Source organism: Orycteropus afer, unplaced genomic scaffold, assembly GCF_000298275.1.
Source record: "Orycteropus afer afer isolate SDZICR_OR568_19922 unplaced genomic scaffold, OryAfe1.0 scaffold00095, whole genome shotgun sequence".
NCBI lineage: Eukaryota > Metazoa > Chordata > Mammalia > Tubulidentata > Orycteropodidae > Orycteropus > Orycteropus afer.
Window position 1 is genome coordinate 7,467,933 of NW_006921682.1, and position 19,234 is coordinate 7,487,166.

A 19,234-nucleotide genomic window follows, 5' to 3' on the forward strand; every position below is an offset into this window, starting at 1 on the left:
ATTTTCCTGCAAATTCTTTTGCTAGTTGGGGTTTAGTCTACTTCTGTATCCTTCCCTTCAAGGCTCAGGGGTCCAAGATTATCTTCTGTGTCTGTGTCAATTGGTTTCCCTTTTCTTTGTTGAAGAGGGTCTGTGCAGTCCTTCTGCCTAGTCAGCCATCTTGCGGGAACCTCAATCTGTTTTTCTACTATTAGGATTTTTTTTCTCACTATTCCTGCCTGTGACTAATAGAATTCATTTGTAGTGTATTAATAGTATTAGAGTTTTTGTTCATAACTATGCAACAAAATAACAGATTTCCTAAAGCAAATTATCTTACATACAGGTTTCTTCATACTAGATCTAGAGAGAGTGTTTTTTTTTTTTTTTTTTTCTTCTTCAAAGTGGTAAGACAATGTTGTTATCTTTTTTTAAGCTTCTGTGTTTATGGAGTGGTGGTGGTGGTGTTAAGTACCATCTAATTTGTTCTGACTCATAACGATACTGTGTAGAACAAAATGAAACACTGCCTGGTCCTGCGCCACCCTGGTAGTTGGTGCTATGCTTGAGCCCATCATTGTAGCCATTGTAGTTAATCCATGTAATTGAGGGTCTTCCTCTTTTTCGCTGACCCTGTGTTTTACCAAGCACATTTTTTTCAAGACAAGTTGGTTCATTCTTCTGGCAAACCAAACCAAAAAACCAAACTCATTGCTGTCGAGTTGGTCTTGACTCATAATGACCCCTCCTTGGGTTTCTGAGGTGGTATCTCTACGGAAGTAGATTGTCCATTCTTCCTTCTGAGGAGTGCCTGGTGAGTCTGACAGTCAGTGATATTTTCAGTATTCTGTGCCAAGACCACAGTTCAAATCAGTTCTTCTTTGGTCTTCCTTATTCATTGTCCATCTTTCACGTGAGATGAGGTTATTGAAAATACCATGGCTTGGATCTGGTGCATCTTAGTCTTCAGAGTGACGTCTTTGCTCTTTTAACACTTTAAAAGGACCTTTGCAGCATATTTGCCCAGTGCAACGTGCCATTTGATGTCTTGACTGCTGTTTCCATGGGCATTGATTGTAGATCCAAGTAAATTTAAATCTTGACAGTGTTAATCTTTTTTCCATTTATTGTGATGTTGCTTATTGGTCCAGTTCCAAGGATTTTAGTTTCTTTATGTCGGTGTAATCCATACCGAAAGCAGTGATCTTTGATTTTCATCAGTAAGTGCTTCATGTTATCTTCACTTTCAGCAAGCAAGGTGTGTTATCTGCATATCTCAGGTTGTTAATGAGTCTTCCTCCAATTCTGATGCCACATACTTCTTCATATAGTCCAGGTTCTCGGATTATTTGTGTAACATACGTATGGTTAAAGGATACAACCCTGACACACACCTTTCCTGATTTTAAAACATTCAGTATCCCCTTGTTCTGTTCAAGTGCCTGCTTCTTGGTCTATGTGTAAGTTCCTCTCGAGCACAATTAAGTGTTCTGGAATTCCCATTTTTTACAATGTTATCCTTAATTTGTTATGGTTCACACAGTGGACTGGCTTTGCATAGTCAGTAAAAATACAGGTAAACGTCGCTCCAGTATTCTCTACTTTCAGCCAAGATCCATCTGACAAGAGTGGTGATATTCTTCATTCGATGTCCTCTTCTGAATATGGCTTGGATTTCTGGCACTTTTCAGTCAATGTACTGCTGCAACCATTTTTAAATTATTTTTAACAAAAAAAAATAGTAAGTTAAAAAATTGTGATCTGGGTGAAAGTTTACAGAGCAAATTCCTTTTCCATACAAAAATTCATACACATTTTGTTTCATAACATTGATTGCAGTGTAACAACTCTCTTTCCACTTCCTCCCTGTGGTTACCTTTTCCCTGTGTCCTTCTATCCTGTGTATTTCTGCCCTCTGAGTTACCTCCCTGTGCAAACACTACCCTTCTGATCTCCCATGGTTGATTGCTTTGAGTAGTGTAACTTACCTGGTATAACTGTTTACCTTGTAGGCTTGTCTGTTCGGCTGGAGGCCACCAGAGTGAGTTCAGTTCCAGGTCTGAAGGGTGACTAGGGGTCATTGTATCAGGGGTTTCACCAGTTTCTTTCAGACCAGTAACCTTACTATTTTTAGTTTTCCACATTTTTCTCCCATTCTATCCAAGATCTCCTATTTTGATCTCTTTCTGAGTTGTTGACAGTGGTAGCCAGGTACCATTTGGCTCTTCTGGTCTTGGGGTTGTGTAGGCTGAGGTTCACATGGCCCACTAGTCCCTTGGACTAATTGTTTTAGTGTGTTTTTGGTTTTTTTAATTCTCTTTGCTCTAGACAAGGAAAGACCAGTTGTTGTATCTTAGATGACTCCTTGCAAGCTTTTAATACCCCAGTTGCTACTCACCAAAATAGTATGTAGAACAATGTTTTTACTACCCTGTTATGCCAGTTGAGCTTGATGTCCCCTGTGACCATGGTCCCGAGCCGATGGGTCTGGTGACTCACTCCTTCAGGTGTTTGTCTGTGGCTAAGAAGTTATTTCTTCACTTTGCCTGTTAACTCTGTTACGTATATCAACATTTTTATAGCACATATAAATATATACGTAGAAATACCATCTGCCAGACTTATATATTCTGTTTTGCCAAAACATACCTGATCATTTAGCCTGCCTACGTATCCATGTGTAGTATTTTAGCAGACTTTTACTTGCATATGATATTGATGATATCATTGGATAATCTCCGCATTCTGTTGGATTGCCATTTTTTGGAATGGAAAAAGAGAAAGAGCTCTGTTCCAGTTGGTTGGTCAAGTAGCTGTCTTCCAAATTTCTTGGCATAAATGAATGAGGAATTCCAGTGTTGCATCTGTTTGCTGAAACATCTCAATAGGAAATCTGGGGCCTTATTTTTTTGCCAGTTCTTTCAGCACAGCTTCTTCATCTTCCTTCAGTACTACCAGTTCTTTATCATTTGCTGCTGCCTCCTGAAATGTTAAATGTTGACCAATTGTTTTTGGTGCAGTAACTGTACATTCCTTCTTCTTTTTTTTTTTTCTTCTTTTATTGTGATTTGGGTGAATAATTATTGCTGATGTCAGATGGATCTTGGCTTAAAGCAAAGAATACCAGAAAGATGTTTACTTATGTTTTATTGACTGTGCCAGAGCATTTGATTGTGTAGATCATAACAAATTGTGGATAACATTGAGAAGAATGGGAATTCCCGAACACTTAATTGTACTCATGAGGAACCTGTACTTAGACCAGGAAGCTGTCATTCAAACAGAAAAAGGGAACACTGCATGGTTTAAAATCAAGAAGGGAGTGCATCAGGATAGTATCCTTCCCCCATACTTACTCAATCTATATGCTGTATCCTGAGCTAATAATCTGAGAAGTTGGACTATATGAAGAAGAACATGGCATCAGGATTGGAGGAAAACTCATTAACAACCTGTGGTAGGCTGACAACACAACTTTGCTTGCTGAAAGTGAGGATGACTTGAAGTACTTACTGATGAAGACTGAAGAATACAGTGTGCAGTATGGATTACATCTCAATATAAAGAAAGCAAAAATCTTCACAACTGGACCTGTAAACTGCATTACAATAAATGGAGAAAAGATTGAAATTGTCAAAGACTTTACATTGCTTGGTTCTACAATCAACACCAGTGGAAGCAGCAGTCAGGACATCAGACAATGTATAGCACTGGGCAAAGAACCTCTTCCAAGTGCTGAAGAGCAAAGATGTCTCTTTGAGGACTAAGGTGCACCTGACAGAAGGCATGGCATTTTTAATCACCTCATATGCATTTAAGAGCTGGGCAATGAGTAAGGAAGACTGAAGAAGAATTGATGCTTTTGAGTTGTGGTGTTGGTAAAGAATGCTGAAAGTACTGTGGACTACTACTAACAGGTCTGTCATGGAGGAAGTGCAGCCAGAATGCTCCTTGGAGGCGAGAATGGCCAGACTTCGTCTCACATACTTTGGTCATGTTGTTAGAAAGGACCATTCCCTGGAGAAGGATGTCATGCTTGGTAAGATGGAGGGTTGATGAAAGAGGGGAAGGCCCTTGACGAGATGGATTGACAGGGTGGCAGTGGCAATAGGGTCAAGTATAGCAAGAATCGTGGAGCTGGCTCAGGACTGGGCGGTGTTTCATTCTGCATTGCATAGCGTCACTATGAGTCGGAGATGACTCAACCATACCTAACAACAACAACAACAACAACAACAACAGCAACATGGTTTGGTTATCATTTCTTCTGTTGATGGGCACGTAGGTTTTTTCCATCTTTTGGGTATTGTAAATAGTGCTGCAGTGAACATGGGTGTGCATATGTCTGTTCTTGTCCTGCCTCTCACTTCTTTAGGATATATACCTAGTAATGGAATTGCTGGGTCAAATGGTATTTCTAATTCCACCTTTTTAAGGAATCAGCATACTGCTTTCCACAGTGGTTGTATCATTTTATAGTCCTACCAGCAGTGTATGAGAGTCCCAATTTCTCCACATCCTTGCCACCATTTTGTTATTTTCTGTCTTGTTGAACTTCACTCCTAGTGCTGGAGCAAGATGGTATGTCATTGTTGTTTTGATTTGCATGTCTCTAATGGCTCATGATCATGGGCATTTCTTCATATGCTTGTTGGCCGCCTGAATATCCTCTTTGGTGAAGTGTCTGTTCATGTCTTCTGCCCATGTTTTAATTGGATTATTTGTCTTTTTTTGTTGATGTGTTGAAGTTTTCTGTCAATTCTAGAGACCAGTCCCTTGTCAGATATGTCATTGCCGGATATTTTTTTCCCAATCTGTAGGTTCTCTTTTGACCCTTTTGGAGAAATCTTTTGAAACACATAAAAATTTAATTTTCAGAAGGTCCCATTTATCTAGTTTATCTTCTGCTACTTGTGCAATAATAATAGAAAGGATGAAAAAGTTTTAAAACAGAAACATACTAAAAAATGGAAAAAAAATCTGGACAGGGCAGGGCACCCAGGTTCTTTATGAGCACACAGACTGGGATGGAATTCCTGCCAGCCTAGATGGTGGATGGGAGTGAGGGATGGCCACACCTCTGTTCACCAAGAGGTATAAGAGTAACAAGGGGAGTATAACACCTTTCCAGTTGTTTGTGTCTGGAATGTCCTTGCAGTCCCCTGCAAGTAGAGCCTATTCTTAGGTCCCTGGAATCTGAGAGAACACTGTTGATTTAAATATGCAAAATAGTCAAACCACTTGTAAACATTCAAAATGGCTGTGCCCTCTGGACAGCCAAAAGTCCACAGCTCAGCCCTACTCCCTCTTCGCTGCTTTCCCTTTTTTCACAGCCAGCAGTGCAGTCCTCTGTGCAGTCCCAGGCTAGGAGGGCTGATTTTTAGGTTCATTCTTAGGTCCTAATGGTGGCATAGTACCTAAGGCGTTTGACTGCTAACGAGATTGCTGTCAGTTCAAACCTACCAACCACTCCTCAGAAGGAAGACTGGGCAATCTACTTCCATAGAGATGCTGCCTTGGAAACCCATGGGTGGGTTGCTATGAGTTGCAATTGACTCAACAGCAGTGAGTTTTGTTTTGTTTTTTTTAAACAGCACTTGGGAATATTCAAACTGTCCATGCAGCCAGGATCACTAACAGACCTCAGCTCTACTCTGTATGTCTTCTTTTTCGGTGTTTTCATACAGATTCTTCTAGTTGGAGTTCAGTTCACTTCTGTATCCTTCCTGTCAAAGCTCATGGGTCCTGGATTATCTTCTGTATCTATGTTAATTGGTTCGCCTTTCTTTGTTGAAGAGGGTCTGTGTAGTTTGTCTGCCTATTCCTCCATCTTACCAGAACTCTTAGAGCAAATGTTTTCCATTTGACACTTAATAGACTTTTTGTTCCATGACTTTGATTGCAGTCCCCATAAACTAACAGCTGTCTTTCCGCTTCCTCCCTTCAGTTACCTTTTCCCTGTGCCTTTCTTTCCTATATATTCCTGCCCTCTGAGCTTTCTCCCTTTGCAAATGCTGCCGTTTTGATCTCCCATGGTTGATTGTTCTAAGGAGTGTACCTGCCTGGTCTAATTGTTCACCTCATAGGCTAACTCTAGAATTTTTGCACATTTCATTATAGTACTTTACTTTGTCTTCTCAGGCTGCCTTTTGAAATCTTCTGTTCAGCTCTTTTTACGTCCTATCTCTTCCATTTGCTTTAGCTTCTCTCCGTTTAAGATCAGGGAGCTCTGGTGGCATAGTGCTTAAGGCATTTGATTGCTAACCAGGAGGCTGGTGGTTCAAACCCACAAGCCACTCCTCAGAAGGAAGACTGGGCAATCTACTTCCACTAGATACTCCCTCTGAAACCCAAGGGGGGTCACTGTGAGTTGCAACTGACTTGATGGCAGTAAGTTTGTTTTTTTGTGTTTGCTTTTGTTCAGGACCAGGTTTCAGAGTCTCTAGTGACATCCATTTTGGTCTTTCTTTCCTGTCTTTTTGATAACCTTTTACTTTTTCTGTGTACGATGTCCTTGATGCCATCCCACAACATCTCTGGTCTTTGGTCCTTGGTGGTCAGTGAGTCAAACCTGTTCTTCAGATATCTCCTAATTCAAGTGGGATATACTCAAAATCTTATTTTGGCTCTCATGGACTTGTGCAGTGCTTATATATGTATTTTTTTTCCTATTTTATTTCTCAGGTTTCCATTAAAATAATTACATCATTTTTTAAATTAATATATTAATATAATTACTTATATTCTCATTCATTTGGTTTAATTTAGTAAGTAGTAATTAATGTAATAGGTGATGGATTGAATTTTCTTATATCTTCCATATATAACCTACTCACTTCTTGTGGTTTTTAAATCTCTTAGAAAGGCCCTGTCAATCTGGCTGAGATTTTTTATTGTCCCCTTGTTTAAAAAAGTAATGCTTCTACTTAATGGGAATGAAGGAAAGAGTGAGATAACACTACTTGTAAAATAAATGTATTTTAATACTTTTGAATAGTTTATACTTTGTTTCTACTTTTAATGAGACAATTGATAGTTTATAACACTCTCAAAAGATTTTGTATTTTTCACCAAAATTTTACATGGTAGAATTCATTAGATGGAAAACCTCAAAAGAAGAAATGCTTTACTAGAGTTAGAATCATCTAGTTGTTCTGGTCCCATAGTCATATTGGCTGAGGCTCGCGTGGTGTACCAGTTGTTTCCATTTCTCTGCCTCTTTTTGATAAAATCATTTCATTCACGGTTTTTTTTTTTTTGTTGTTGTTGTTGTTGTTTTGGTGAAGTCTAGTTTTCCTGTTTTTTTTCTTTTGGTGTCATATCTAAGAATCCCTTGTCCAAAACAAGGTCTTGAAACTTTACCCTTATGCTTTCTTGTAAGAGTTTTAAGTTCTTGTATTTAACCCATTAATCCATTTTGTATAATGGATAATCATAATTTTGTATTTGGTGTGTGGTATTGGTTCAACTTTATTCTTTTGCATTTGGAGATGCAGTTACATCAGCACCACTTACTGAAGGGTTCTTTTCCCATTGAATAGACTTAGCACCCTTGTCCAAAATCAACTGGCCATAGAGTTATAAACTCTCAATTCTATTGCATTGATCTTTACATCTTTCCTTATACTAATACCACATTGTTTTGATTATTGTAGCTTTATAGTGCATTTTAAAACTGGTAGTATGAGTCCTCTTACTTTTTTCTTGTTTTTCAAGAGTGTTTTGGCTATTCAGGGCCTATCACAATTCTGTATAAATTTGAGAATTAGCTTTCCTATTTCTGCAAAAAAGGCTGTTGAATTTTGGTGGATCAGGATTGTGTTGAATCTTTAGGATTTTTTGCATAGCATTGACATCTTCACAGTGTTAAGTCTTTGAAGCCATGAATACAGGATGTCTTTCCATTTATTTTATGTTGTTGCTGTTCAGTTGGCTACGAGTCATGGTGACACTGTGTACAAAAGAATGAAACATTGTCTACTCTGCCATCTTCATTATTATTGGTATCCTTGAGTGTATTATTGCGCCCACTGTGTATTTTGAATGCCGTCCAACCTGAGGAGCTCATCTTCTGGCACTACATTGAAGAATTTTTTTTTTTTTAACTTTTTATTGTGATTTGGGTGAAGGTTTACAGAGCAAATCATTTTTCCATTCAACAATTCATATACATTTTGTTTCATGCCATTGTCTGTCTCCCCACAATGTAACATCATTCATCCCACTTCTTCCCTGTGGTTCCCATTTTCATTCGTCCTCCTTTCTTAGCCCTTCTTGCCTTCAGAACTTTTTGTCCTTGGGCAAATGTTGCCCTTTTGATCTTGAGTGGTTGATTGTTCTGAGGAGTGTGTACATCCCTAGTGTTATTGTTCACTTATAGGGCTGTCTTTTTGGCTGAAAGTTGAGCCACAGGGGTGAGTTCAGTTCTAGGCTTGAAGGATGACTAAGGGCCATAGTCTTGGGGGTTCTACCAGTCTCTGTGTGAACAGTGAGCCTGGTCTTTTATTATAATTCTGAGTTTTGTTCCACATTTTTCATGCACTCTATCCAGGACCTTCTAATGTGGTCTCTTTCAAAGTGATTGATAGTGGTAGCTGGGCACCATCTAGTTCTTCTGGTCTTAGGGTTGTGGAGGCTAAGGTTTACGTGGTTCGTTAGTCTTTTGGACTAATTGTTTCCTTGCGTCTTTGATTTCTTTCACTCTTCTTTGCTCTGAACTGAGAGAGAGCAATAGTTGCACCTTAGATAGCCACTCACAAGCTTTTAAGACCGCATTTGCTACTCACCAAGGCAGGATGTAGACAATTTTTTTGTGGACTATGTTGTGCCAGTTGATATTGATAGCACCTGAGACTGGTCCTGAGACCCTAGGCCCAGTGACTCATGCACACAAATATTTGGTTATGGCTAAAAAGTTTTCACAACTCTGCCCCCTGTAGGCTCTGCTATATTCATGGATATGTTTACAGAATATGTAGAAGTGTCCTTGTCAAACCTATATGTATTTGTGGGTGTATTACTGTTCTTCCTGTACCTGTTCAGCTCACGTACCTGTCTATGTAGATTATTGTTATTACTGTTACTGCATGATTGTGTATGTAATGGTGATGTAATGGTATTTATCTCTGTTGCCTCTAACTCTTGTGTTCCTCCCACCGTCTTCCCTTGCCTTGATCATTTTGTGCTGACCTCTCCCCTTATTATATATTGCCTTCCCCTTCACCCAAGTTAATGTGTGTCTATTCTCTAGTTAGTGGTTTACCCTCTCTTCCCCTGCCATCCCTGGCAACCATCAAAGAATGTTTTTTCCTGTGTGAAAATTTTCTTGCCTTTATAATAGTGGTCTCATACAATATTTATCCTTTTGTGATTGACTGATTTCATTTGGCGTAATATCTTCAAGTTCATTCATGTTATGAGGTGTTTTGCAAATTCATCATTATTTAACATTGCATAGTATTTATTCCATTGTGTTATGTATCATAGTTTGTTTATCCATTCATCCATTGACAGGCATTTAGGTTGTTTCTACCTTTTTGCAGTTGTGAATAATGCTATGATGAAAATAGGTGTGCATATTCATGTCACAGCTCTTATACAGGTTATATATATAGTTATGTGCTAGATCATAAGGTGTTTCTACTTATTGGACAGTATTCTTTTGTGATCCATAGGATTTCATTAGCTAATTTTTGGAAGTAGATCGTTAGGCATTTCGTCCTAGTTTGTCTAACTCTGGAAGATGTGCCAAAACCTGTCCATTATGGGTGATTCTACTGGTATTTGAAATACCAGTGTATGTACCTTCAGTATCTTTACAACATACAAGCCACCACAGTAGGACAAACTGACAGGTAATAGTTCATTTATTTATATTTCCTTTAATTTATTTCAGCAATGTTTTATAGTTTTCAGTGTGTTAAGTCTTTGACCTCCCTAGTTAAATTTATACTAGATATTTTATTCTTTTAGATGGTATTATAATGGAGATGTTTTCTTGATTTCCTTTTAAGATTGTCCATTACTAGTGTATAGAAGTACCCCTGACTTTTGTGTGTTGATCTTGTTCTGTACATATAATTGTGTTTCAAACTTCATTTCCAGATCACAGTAATGGATCATTTAACTTGAAAGCTCTCTCAGGAAGTGCTGGATATAAGTTTGGAGTTCTTGCTAAGATTGTGAATTATATGAAGGTAAGTAGTTTTCTCAACAAAAATCCTATTTAACTTTATGGCAAAACTAAGGAATTTTGAGAAGTTAAATTCTTATATAAACCCATTGCCATTGAGTTGATTGTGATTCACAATGACTCTGTAGTACAGAGTAGAACTGCCCCATAGGGTTTCTAAGGCTATAAATTTTTGTAGGGAGCTCTGGTGACATAGTGCCTAAGGCATTTGACTGCTAATCAGAAGGCTGGCAGTTCAAACCCAGCAGCCACTCCTTGGAGGGAAGGTTGGGCAATCTACTTCCACAGAGACACTGCCTCGGAAACCCAAGGAGGGGTTGCTATGAGTTGAATCGACTGGATGGCAGTGAGTTTTGTTTGGTTTTTGGAAGTTTTTATAAAGACTGCCATGTCTTTCTCTCACAGAGCAGCTAGTGAGTTCAAACTGCTGACCTTTTGATTAGAAGCCAGTTTCTTTAACCACTGTACCACTCCTACTAATTTGTATGTTGTTGTTGTTATGTGCCATTGGGTGGGACTCGAGTCATAGTGACCCGTCCTTGGGTTTCCGAGGCAATATCACTATACAAGTAGATTGCCCAACCTTCCTTTCGAGGAGTGACTGGTGGGTTTGAACCGCTAGCCTCCTGGTTAGCAGTCAAGTGCCTTAGGCACTGTGCTATCAGAGCTCCCCCTAATTTGTATATATGTGTCAAAATTTATCAATTCATACATTTTCAGTATGTACAGTTTATTGTAGGAGCTCTGGTAGCATAGTGCCTAAGGCACTTAACTGCTAACCAGAAGGCTGGTGGTTCAAACACACCAGCCACTCCTTGGAAGGAAGACTGGGCAATCTACTTCTGTAGTGATGCTGCCTCGGCAACCCAAGGAGGGGTCATTATAAGTCAGGCCGATCGATGGTACATAACAACAACAACAACAACAGTTTATTGTATGTTAATTTGCCTGAATAAAGCAGTAAAACATATTTAAATACTTTAAGTCTTGGACATTTTTATTCAGTTAGTATTACAGTGAGTCATTTAAGTATATTTAATTTACTTTAATTCAAGTACACAATTTAAACCACTATTTCATTAATAAGCATGTGCCCCTGGAAGTAGATACAGTCATCTCTCGGTCAATACCTGATAGCAAAACCCGTAAGAAGATGTGAATGATTTTCAGGATGAAAACTATGTAGTTCAAGTTGATCTTTTAATGACCACTCTGGATCTTGGAGGAGAAAATTAGATAATCACTTAAGGGACTTAAAAAATCATTGGCTCACAAAAGGGGTTTGGTGAAGTCTTGTTTTTTTTTAAAACACTTTTTGATAAGAGATTGTGACTTTACAGAAGACTTTAAATCTTAGCTCCAAACAAGATACAATACTGTTGTACTTCATTTTTAAAGTGATAATTTATAACTAAGATATATACATGATTTCAAATTTGCCACCATCTTTTGCCAAATTCTTATTCTCATTTAGTTACTAGTTGCTTGTCTTGAAAAAAGTCAAAGAAAGAATTATTATTTTTTTTAAATTTCAGCTGTCTTTTTATTTCTTAAAATACAGATTAAATTTTCAGCTATGCTAAATCTTTTCTTTTTAATTTAAGAGACTTAGTGCGTGACTATGTCTGGATTCTGTGTTTCTTAATTGATTTTTGGTGGAAATCTTATTAGTTTATAATTTTCATTATCAAATAATATACTTTGACACTAGTGCATTCACCATTTATTTATTCCATGTAACCATTCCTCCATGCAGTAAACAGTTATTAAGGGTAATGTTTTTGCTTCTCTCCTAATACAGTCTTTACTTATCTAGGTAACTCCTACGGTTTTGTCTTTCTACCAGTGCAATTTGAAATATTTTGCTCACGTACCCTTGAAACAATTTTGAGAAACTTTGTTTCCTTGTACACATACTTAAATTGATAATTACAGCATTTCAGCAAAAGTTTCATTATAAAGGATGGAACTTCTGGCATATTATAATACTGTAGTAGAATACATTAATTAGCTTTTTCAGTATATCAATTGGGATGTAAATGACATAATTAATTCTAAAATATACAATTACACTTTTCTTTAACATTTGGAAATTTCAGTAATTTTTTTCTTTGAACTTGTATGTCCATTGTATTACTCTCACTGATATTTACCCAGATGTTATGTATTTTTATACTTAAAAATATTTTATTGATCATCAAACTTCTCTGCCACAATAATATGCATATAAATTGAAATTATTATTGTTATTTTGCCTTATAGCCTTAAAGCCCTAAGTGTTAAAAATGTTTTCTGAATTATCATTATAATTATTACATAGTTGATCACAACAACATACATATATTAAATTCTTACTAAATTTCACTTTCTTTGTAGTAATTATTCAACAGAAATCCATCTTTTAATGAAACAAATGGAGCTGTCTCCTCTCTTCTCCCCAATGATTCTTGTATCTGAAGATGCACATTACTTATTGATAGAATAAAATAGGATTTGGCATCCATGATGCTCTTATTTGTAGATGTTATAGGTATAAGTGCTGAGAAATAAATGTTTATATAAATAAACTGATCCTAATGGAAGTTGATATCAGTTTGTTATAGCAAAATCTTTTAGCTTATATGCCAAAAATCACTTAGTGACCTATCATCAAGCATTCATCAGTTGACAGTTTTATTAGGTCCTTCTTCAGTTTTGTCAAGCAAAGAATAGGGCCCATCTGACTTGCCGAGGAATGTGTTAACTGGCTATTCAACCATTTACTTTCTCACTTTCTGGAAAGTATATCAAAAGTTTTACGAAGACTTACTGCATGTCTAATAATTATGCCAGTTCCCTCACCTTTCTCCTATAGGCACTTTCTTTAATCTGGTGTACTCAGATATGGTTGAGAAAATAAAATTATTAATAATTTTTATACAGTTTTGCCAATGCATTATTATTATTATTTTGCCATAAAGCTTTTTTTTAAAAAAATCTTATTATGTATTTTAGATATATTTTTATCAACTTTCAGGCTGCATTTTCAGCTTACTTATGTAAAGTGTCTCCCATGCTACCTGGTTTAATAAACCAGTCTCCACCATGAAATGAGTTGGGCATATCAAACTTACTTTCAATCATAAAACATCTTTTACTTTTAAATTCAAATAAACATGTTAATACATATTTTAGGAATTATAAAAACCACTGAGAAGTAAATTATAGAACACATAAGACGTTACTAACTTTGCTAAAGCTTTTCTTTTTAATTTAAGAGAGTTGGTAGTTGAGGTTAAAATTACATGGATCAAATAGAATTAATTTATCTTTTTTAGTAATTAAAACTATGCTGCTTATTTTAAATTAAGTAATAAAATATGAAATGAGGATATGATAAAACATGTTACTTCTTTGTAAAATGTATGTGCCTATATCTTTTGATCTCTGATCCTCATCTTTTAGGAAAAATTGAAAGGAAATGATTCAAACAACTCCATACATGTTATTTGGGATTATTTAATGTAAGAGAAAAATAAATACCGCTAAAAACTAATTGGTCTTATTGCTGGTATATAACTTATTTTTTGTTAATACAAGTAGAAAATACTGAACAGTTTCAAAGATGTAATAAGATTTGACTCTAATTAAATTAAAAATTTCATGATACGATTTGATCAAATAGACTTTAATTACCATATTGAAGAGTACGTACTCAATCTAGAATAGTTTATATACGGTTTTTATCTGGATTTTAAGTAGCCTAATTTGATGATTTGGTAATCCTGGAACATATTTTTGTTATATATAAATAATCAGCTTCCTTAACTGCTACTACTTTAGCTCTTTAAACGTTCTTTTCCTTCAGGCTAGTAACTATTCAAGGAATGAGTTTTGAGAATTGCTGAGGCAAATTACTTACATTTAAGTACCTGAAAGAAATCCATTTTTTATCATTAGGCAGTTCTTATCAACACTCCCTTAGCTTTGTTCTTTTCTTTTTTCTTTTTAACTTTTTATTGTGTTTTCGGTGCATTTTTTTTTTTTAATTTTATTTTTATTTGGGTGAAGATTTACAGAGTAAATTCACTTTTCATACAGCAGTTCACATATACTTTGTCTCATGTCATTGACCAAAATTTACAATGCAACACCTTAGCTTTGTTCTTTCCAGATTTTCCTAAGAATAGTGCATTCTTGGACAGTAGGGGGTTGCGTGAGTGGGGGATGGAAAACACAAATCATTTAAAGAAAAATTAGTCTTAATTCCAGTGCCAAAGTTTGATATGTCAGAATCTGTAATGTCAGACTAGGAACCAGAATATTTTATTTCTAACTCTTAACAGACGAATATGTGAGATTGGAAAAGATAAGAAACCCGTGTAGTGGACAAGTATGTGGCACTTGGTATTTGTTTAACTTGTCTTTTTGTTTGGATCCCTGGAGGTTATTATACCTCTAGAAAAGGCATCACAAATTCTGGATGGAGGTGAGGTTGTATCTTTTTAATTTTAATTTTTGCTTTGTAAAGAGGGTGAGAGCTTTGAAAGGGAGAGTACACGTGAAAGGTGATCTATTAAAATGATTTTTGAAAAATCTTTGTGTATTCTTTTGGAAAATTTAAAAAATTAAAACCAAGAACTTAGAAAGAAAATAAAAAAGGAAAAAAAAAGCCAATAAAGTTCGTTACAGTTAATTAATTTACTTACAGAGGAACACTTTAATTGTTCAATGAGAAGTTATATTTAGAAATTTTATGGAGAAAATTCAAAGAGTATTGTTTGAGACAGGTACACTGAGATTTGTATCAAGTGGCAACTTTGGAGAAAGTACTAACAGGAAAAAAAAGGACAGATATAAGAACTTGATAATGTTGAAAACTTTTGGCACAGCTACAAGACACTCAGTTCATCTCACCAGTTCCTGAGATGGTTATTGTTATACCACAGCTCAGTGATTTACATTGTAATACTATCTGAGACATCAAAGAAGATTGAAAAAGATTAAAAAGATTTAAAAAAGTCATTAAAAAGGATTAAATTATGTTCAGTGGACCTGTTTAAGAGAATAGAAGAACTTTATGGTTTATTTCAGGATTTTTATAGAAATGATTAATACAAAACAAATTTTATGGCTTAAAGGAGTACTCCAGATGATCTTTAAACTTCCCTTATGAAGGACACCTCTTTCTCCTTATGAGGTGCTACTTTGGTTCTCAGATGACAAATTGAGGGTACCCTTTGTTTTAAACAGAGTGATTTTTCTCTTAATTTCTCCATTATTCCTTTATGGGTGTATATTATTTATGTAAAACATGTTGAAAATTTGTTTAGTTGGTTTAGTCTGTCTGAGTGGTTTTCAAAGAGTCATTTTCCACCCACCAGCTCAACATCATCTGGGAAATTGTTAGAAATCAAATTATTGGGCCTCTCTTTTGTTTGTTGTTGGTCAAGTTGTCTCTGACTCATGGTGACCCTATGCACAACACAGTGAACACTGTCTGGTCCTGTACCAGCCCCATGATCCTTGCTGTACTTGAGCCACTGTGTCAGTCTCTTGTTAAAGGCCTTCCTTCAAGAAGAGGGTCCTTTTTCATTGACCTTCCACTTTATCATGCATGATATCTTTCTCCAGGGAATGATTGCTTCTGACAATGTAGCCAAAATAGGTGAGATGAAGTCTGGTCATTCTGTCTTCCAAGGGGCATTCCAGCTGCACTTTTTCTAGGACAGATTGGTTAGTTCTTTTAGCGGTCCATGGTACTCACACTATTCTTTGCCAACACTACAACTCAAAAGCATCAACTCTTCTTTGGTCTTCCTTATTCATTGTCCAGCTCTCACACCCACATGAGGGGATTAAAAATAAAATGGCTTAGGTTAGGAGGACCTTAGTCTTCAAGGAGACATCTTGGCTCTTGAGCACTTGAAAGAGGTCTTTTGCAGAAGATTGCCCAATGCAATATGTTGTCTGATTTCTTGACTGTTGCTTCCATTGGTGTTGTTTGTGGAACCAAGTAATACCAAGTCTTTGACAACTTTAATCTTTTCTCCATTTATCGTGATGCTGCTTATTGGTCCAGGTGTGAGGATTTTTGTTTTCTTTATATTGAGGTGTAATCCATACTGCAGACTGTAGTCTTCAATCTTCAACAATAAGGGCTTCAAGTCATCCTCAGTTTTAGTAAGCAAAGTTTTGTCATCTACGTATGGCATTGTTCATGAGTCTTCCTCCAACCCCATTGTCACATTCTTCTTCATAAAGTCCAGCTTCTCCGGTTACTTGCTCAGCATACAGATTGAATAAGTATGGTGAAAGGATACAATCCCAACACACTCCCTTCTTGATTTTAAACCATGCAGTGTCCCCTGGTTCTGTTTTAATGACAGCCTGCTGATCTGTGTACAAGTTCCTCAGGAGTACAATTAAGTGTTCTGGAATTCCCATTCTTCTCAGTGTTATCTATAATTTGTTATGATCCACACAATCAAATGCTTTTGCAGAGTCAATAAAACACAAGTAAACATCTTTCTGGTATTCTTTGAGCCAAGATCCATCTGACATCAGCTATGATAACCCTTGTTCTATGTCCTCTTCTGAATTGAGCTTACATTTCTGAAAGTTCTCTGTCAATACACTGCTGCAACCAATTTTGAATTATCTTCAGTAAGATTTTACTTGCATGGGATATTAATGGTATTAATTTCCACATTCTGTGGGATCACCTTTCTTTGGAATAGGTACAAATATCGATATCTTCCAGTCTGTTGGCAAGATAGTTGTCTTCCAAATCCCTTGGCGTAGCCGAGTGAGTGCCTCTGGCATGGCATCTGTTTGTTGAAACATCTCAATTCCTGGAGCCTTGTTTTTTTTGCCAATTCCTTGAGTGCACCTTCGACTTCTTCTTTCAATACCATTGGTTCTTGATCATATGCCACCTCCTGAAATGGATGAACATAGACCATTTCTTTTGATACAGTGACTCTGTGTATTCCTTCTATTCTTCTTTTGATGTTTCCTGCATCATTCAATATATTGTCCATAGACTCTTTCAGGTATTGCAACTTGAGGCCTGAATTTTTTCTTCAATTCTTTCAGCTTGAGAAATGCTGAGCATGTTCTTCCCTTTGGGTTTTCTAACTTTAGTCTTTGCACATTTCATTATAATAATTGACTTTGTCTTCTCAAGCTGCTCTTTGAAATCTTCTGTTTAGCTCTTTTATCTTGTCATTTTTTTCCTTTACAAGTTTCAGAGTCACCTCTGACATTCGTTTTGGTCTTTTCTTCCTTTCCTGTCTTTTTAATGACCTTTTGCTTTCTTCATGGGTGATGTACTTGATGTCATCCCACAATTCCTCTGGTTTTTGGTCATTGGTATTCAATGCATCAAATCTGTTCTTTAGATGGTCTTTAAATTCAGGAAGGATATAATCAGGGTCATATTGTGACTCTCGTGGAGTTGTTCTAATTGTCTTCAACTTCAAGTTGAACTTGTATATGAGCAATTGATGGTCTGTTCCACAGTTAGCTCCTGGCCTTGTTTTGGCTGAAGATTCTGAGCTTCTCCATCACCTCTTGCCACAGATGTAGTCAATCTGATTCCTGTACACTCTATCTGGTGAAGTCCACATGTATAGGTGCTGTTTGTGTTGTAGTAAAAAGATGTTTGCCATGAATGAGTCGTTGCTCTTGCAAAATTCTGTCATGTGATTTCCAGCATTATTTCTATCATCAAGGCCATATTTTCCAGCTACTGGTGATTCTTGTTTCCAGCTTTTGCATTGCAGTCACCAGTGATGATCAGCACATCTTGATTGCATGTTGGGTTAATTTCAGACTGCAGAAGTTGGTAAAAGTCTTCAATTTCCTTATGTTTAGCTTTGGTGGTTGTTGGGTAAATTTGAATAATAGTATTAACTAGTCTTCTTTGTAGGCATATGGATATTATTGTATCACTGACAGCATTGTATGTCAGGATAGATCTTGAAACGTTCTTTGTGATGATGAATGCCACGCCATTCCTCTTCAATTTGTCATTCCTGGCATAGTAGATAATATAGTTGTCTGATTCAAAAGGGCCAAAACCAGTGCTGTCCAGCTCACTAATGCCTAGGATAATGATCTTTATGTGTTCCATTTCATTTTTAACAACTTTCAATTTTCCTAGATACATACTTCGTCCATTCCATGTTCTGATTATTAATGGATGTTTGCAGCTGTTTCTTCCCATTTTGAGTTGTGCCATATCAGTGAATGGAAGTCCCGAAAGGTTTACTCCATCCACATCATTAAGGTTTGTTCTACTCTGAAGAGACAGCTCTTCCTCAGGCATAATTTGAGTGCCTTCTGACCTGAGGGGCTCATTGGACATTGTTTCAGGGCTATTCATAAAGTTTTCCGGTAATATATCAGACAGCGTTTCTCTTTAGACCTGTTGAATCTGAATCTCTGGAGTTTCAGTTCAGCTATGTGTTTTAACAAGCCCTGCCATTGACTCTGATGCATGCTCAGTTTGAGATCCAATGCTTTACCTTCTGTCTAAATTAGTTCTGACAGTTATAAAAACAAAATTATTAAAATGGTATTAGAAATTTTGAAGGTTAGAGAACTTAAATGACTGGTGATTTAATTTGGTCAGTGGCAGAGCTGGATAAAGAAACCGAATAATTTACATCTTTAAATAAAACATTTAAATTACATGCGAATATCTTTCACTGCTACAGCAGTAAAATCATTTAAAAGATATTAACAAATTGAATCTGCTCATACATGAGAAGGATAATAATTGTGATGAAATGGAGTGTACTTAGAAATGAAAGAGTGGTTTAATATTTGAAAATCCATCAATGCAAGTCTGTTAACAGGAAAATGAAAAATCATTTGATCACATGATTCAGGTATCATATGACATAGAAAAAGCTTTTGATAAAATGTAACATATGTTCATTATAAAAACTCTTAGCAAATTAATGTTGTTGTTGTTGTTGTTGTTTGCCGTCGAGTCGGCCCTGACTCATAGCGACCCCTCCTTGGGTTTCTGAGGCAGTTATCACTACGGAAGTAGGATTGCCCAACCTTCCTTCC

General features: G+C 36.6%; 1 protein-coding gene across 1 annotated transcript in view; it reads left to right on the forward strand.

The window, feature by feature from the left end:
• The window catches only part of GTF2E2 (general transcription factor IIE subunit 2), a 187,574-nt gene that overhangs the window by 69,036 nt on the left and 99,304 nt on the right, over window positions 1–19,234 (forward strand). Inside the window, exon 2 of the mRNA XM_007942691.2 lies at window positions 10,084–10,175. Within this exon, the coding sequence (XP_007940882.1) occupies window positions 10,084–10,175 (92 nt within the window). The remainder of the gene's footprint in view (window positions 1–10,083; window positions 10,176–19,234) is intronic.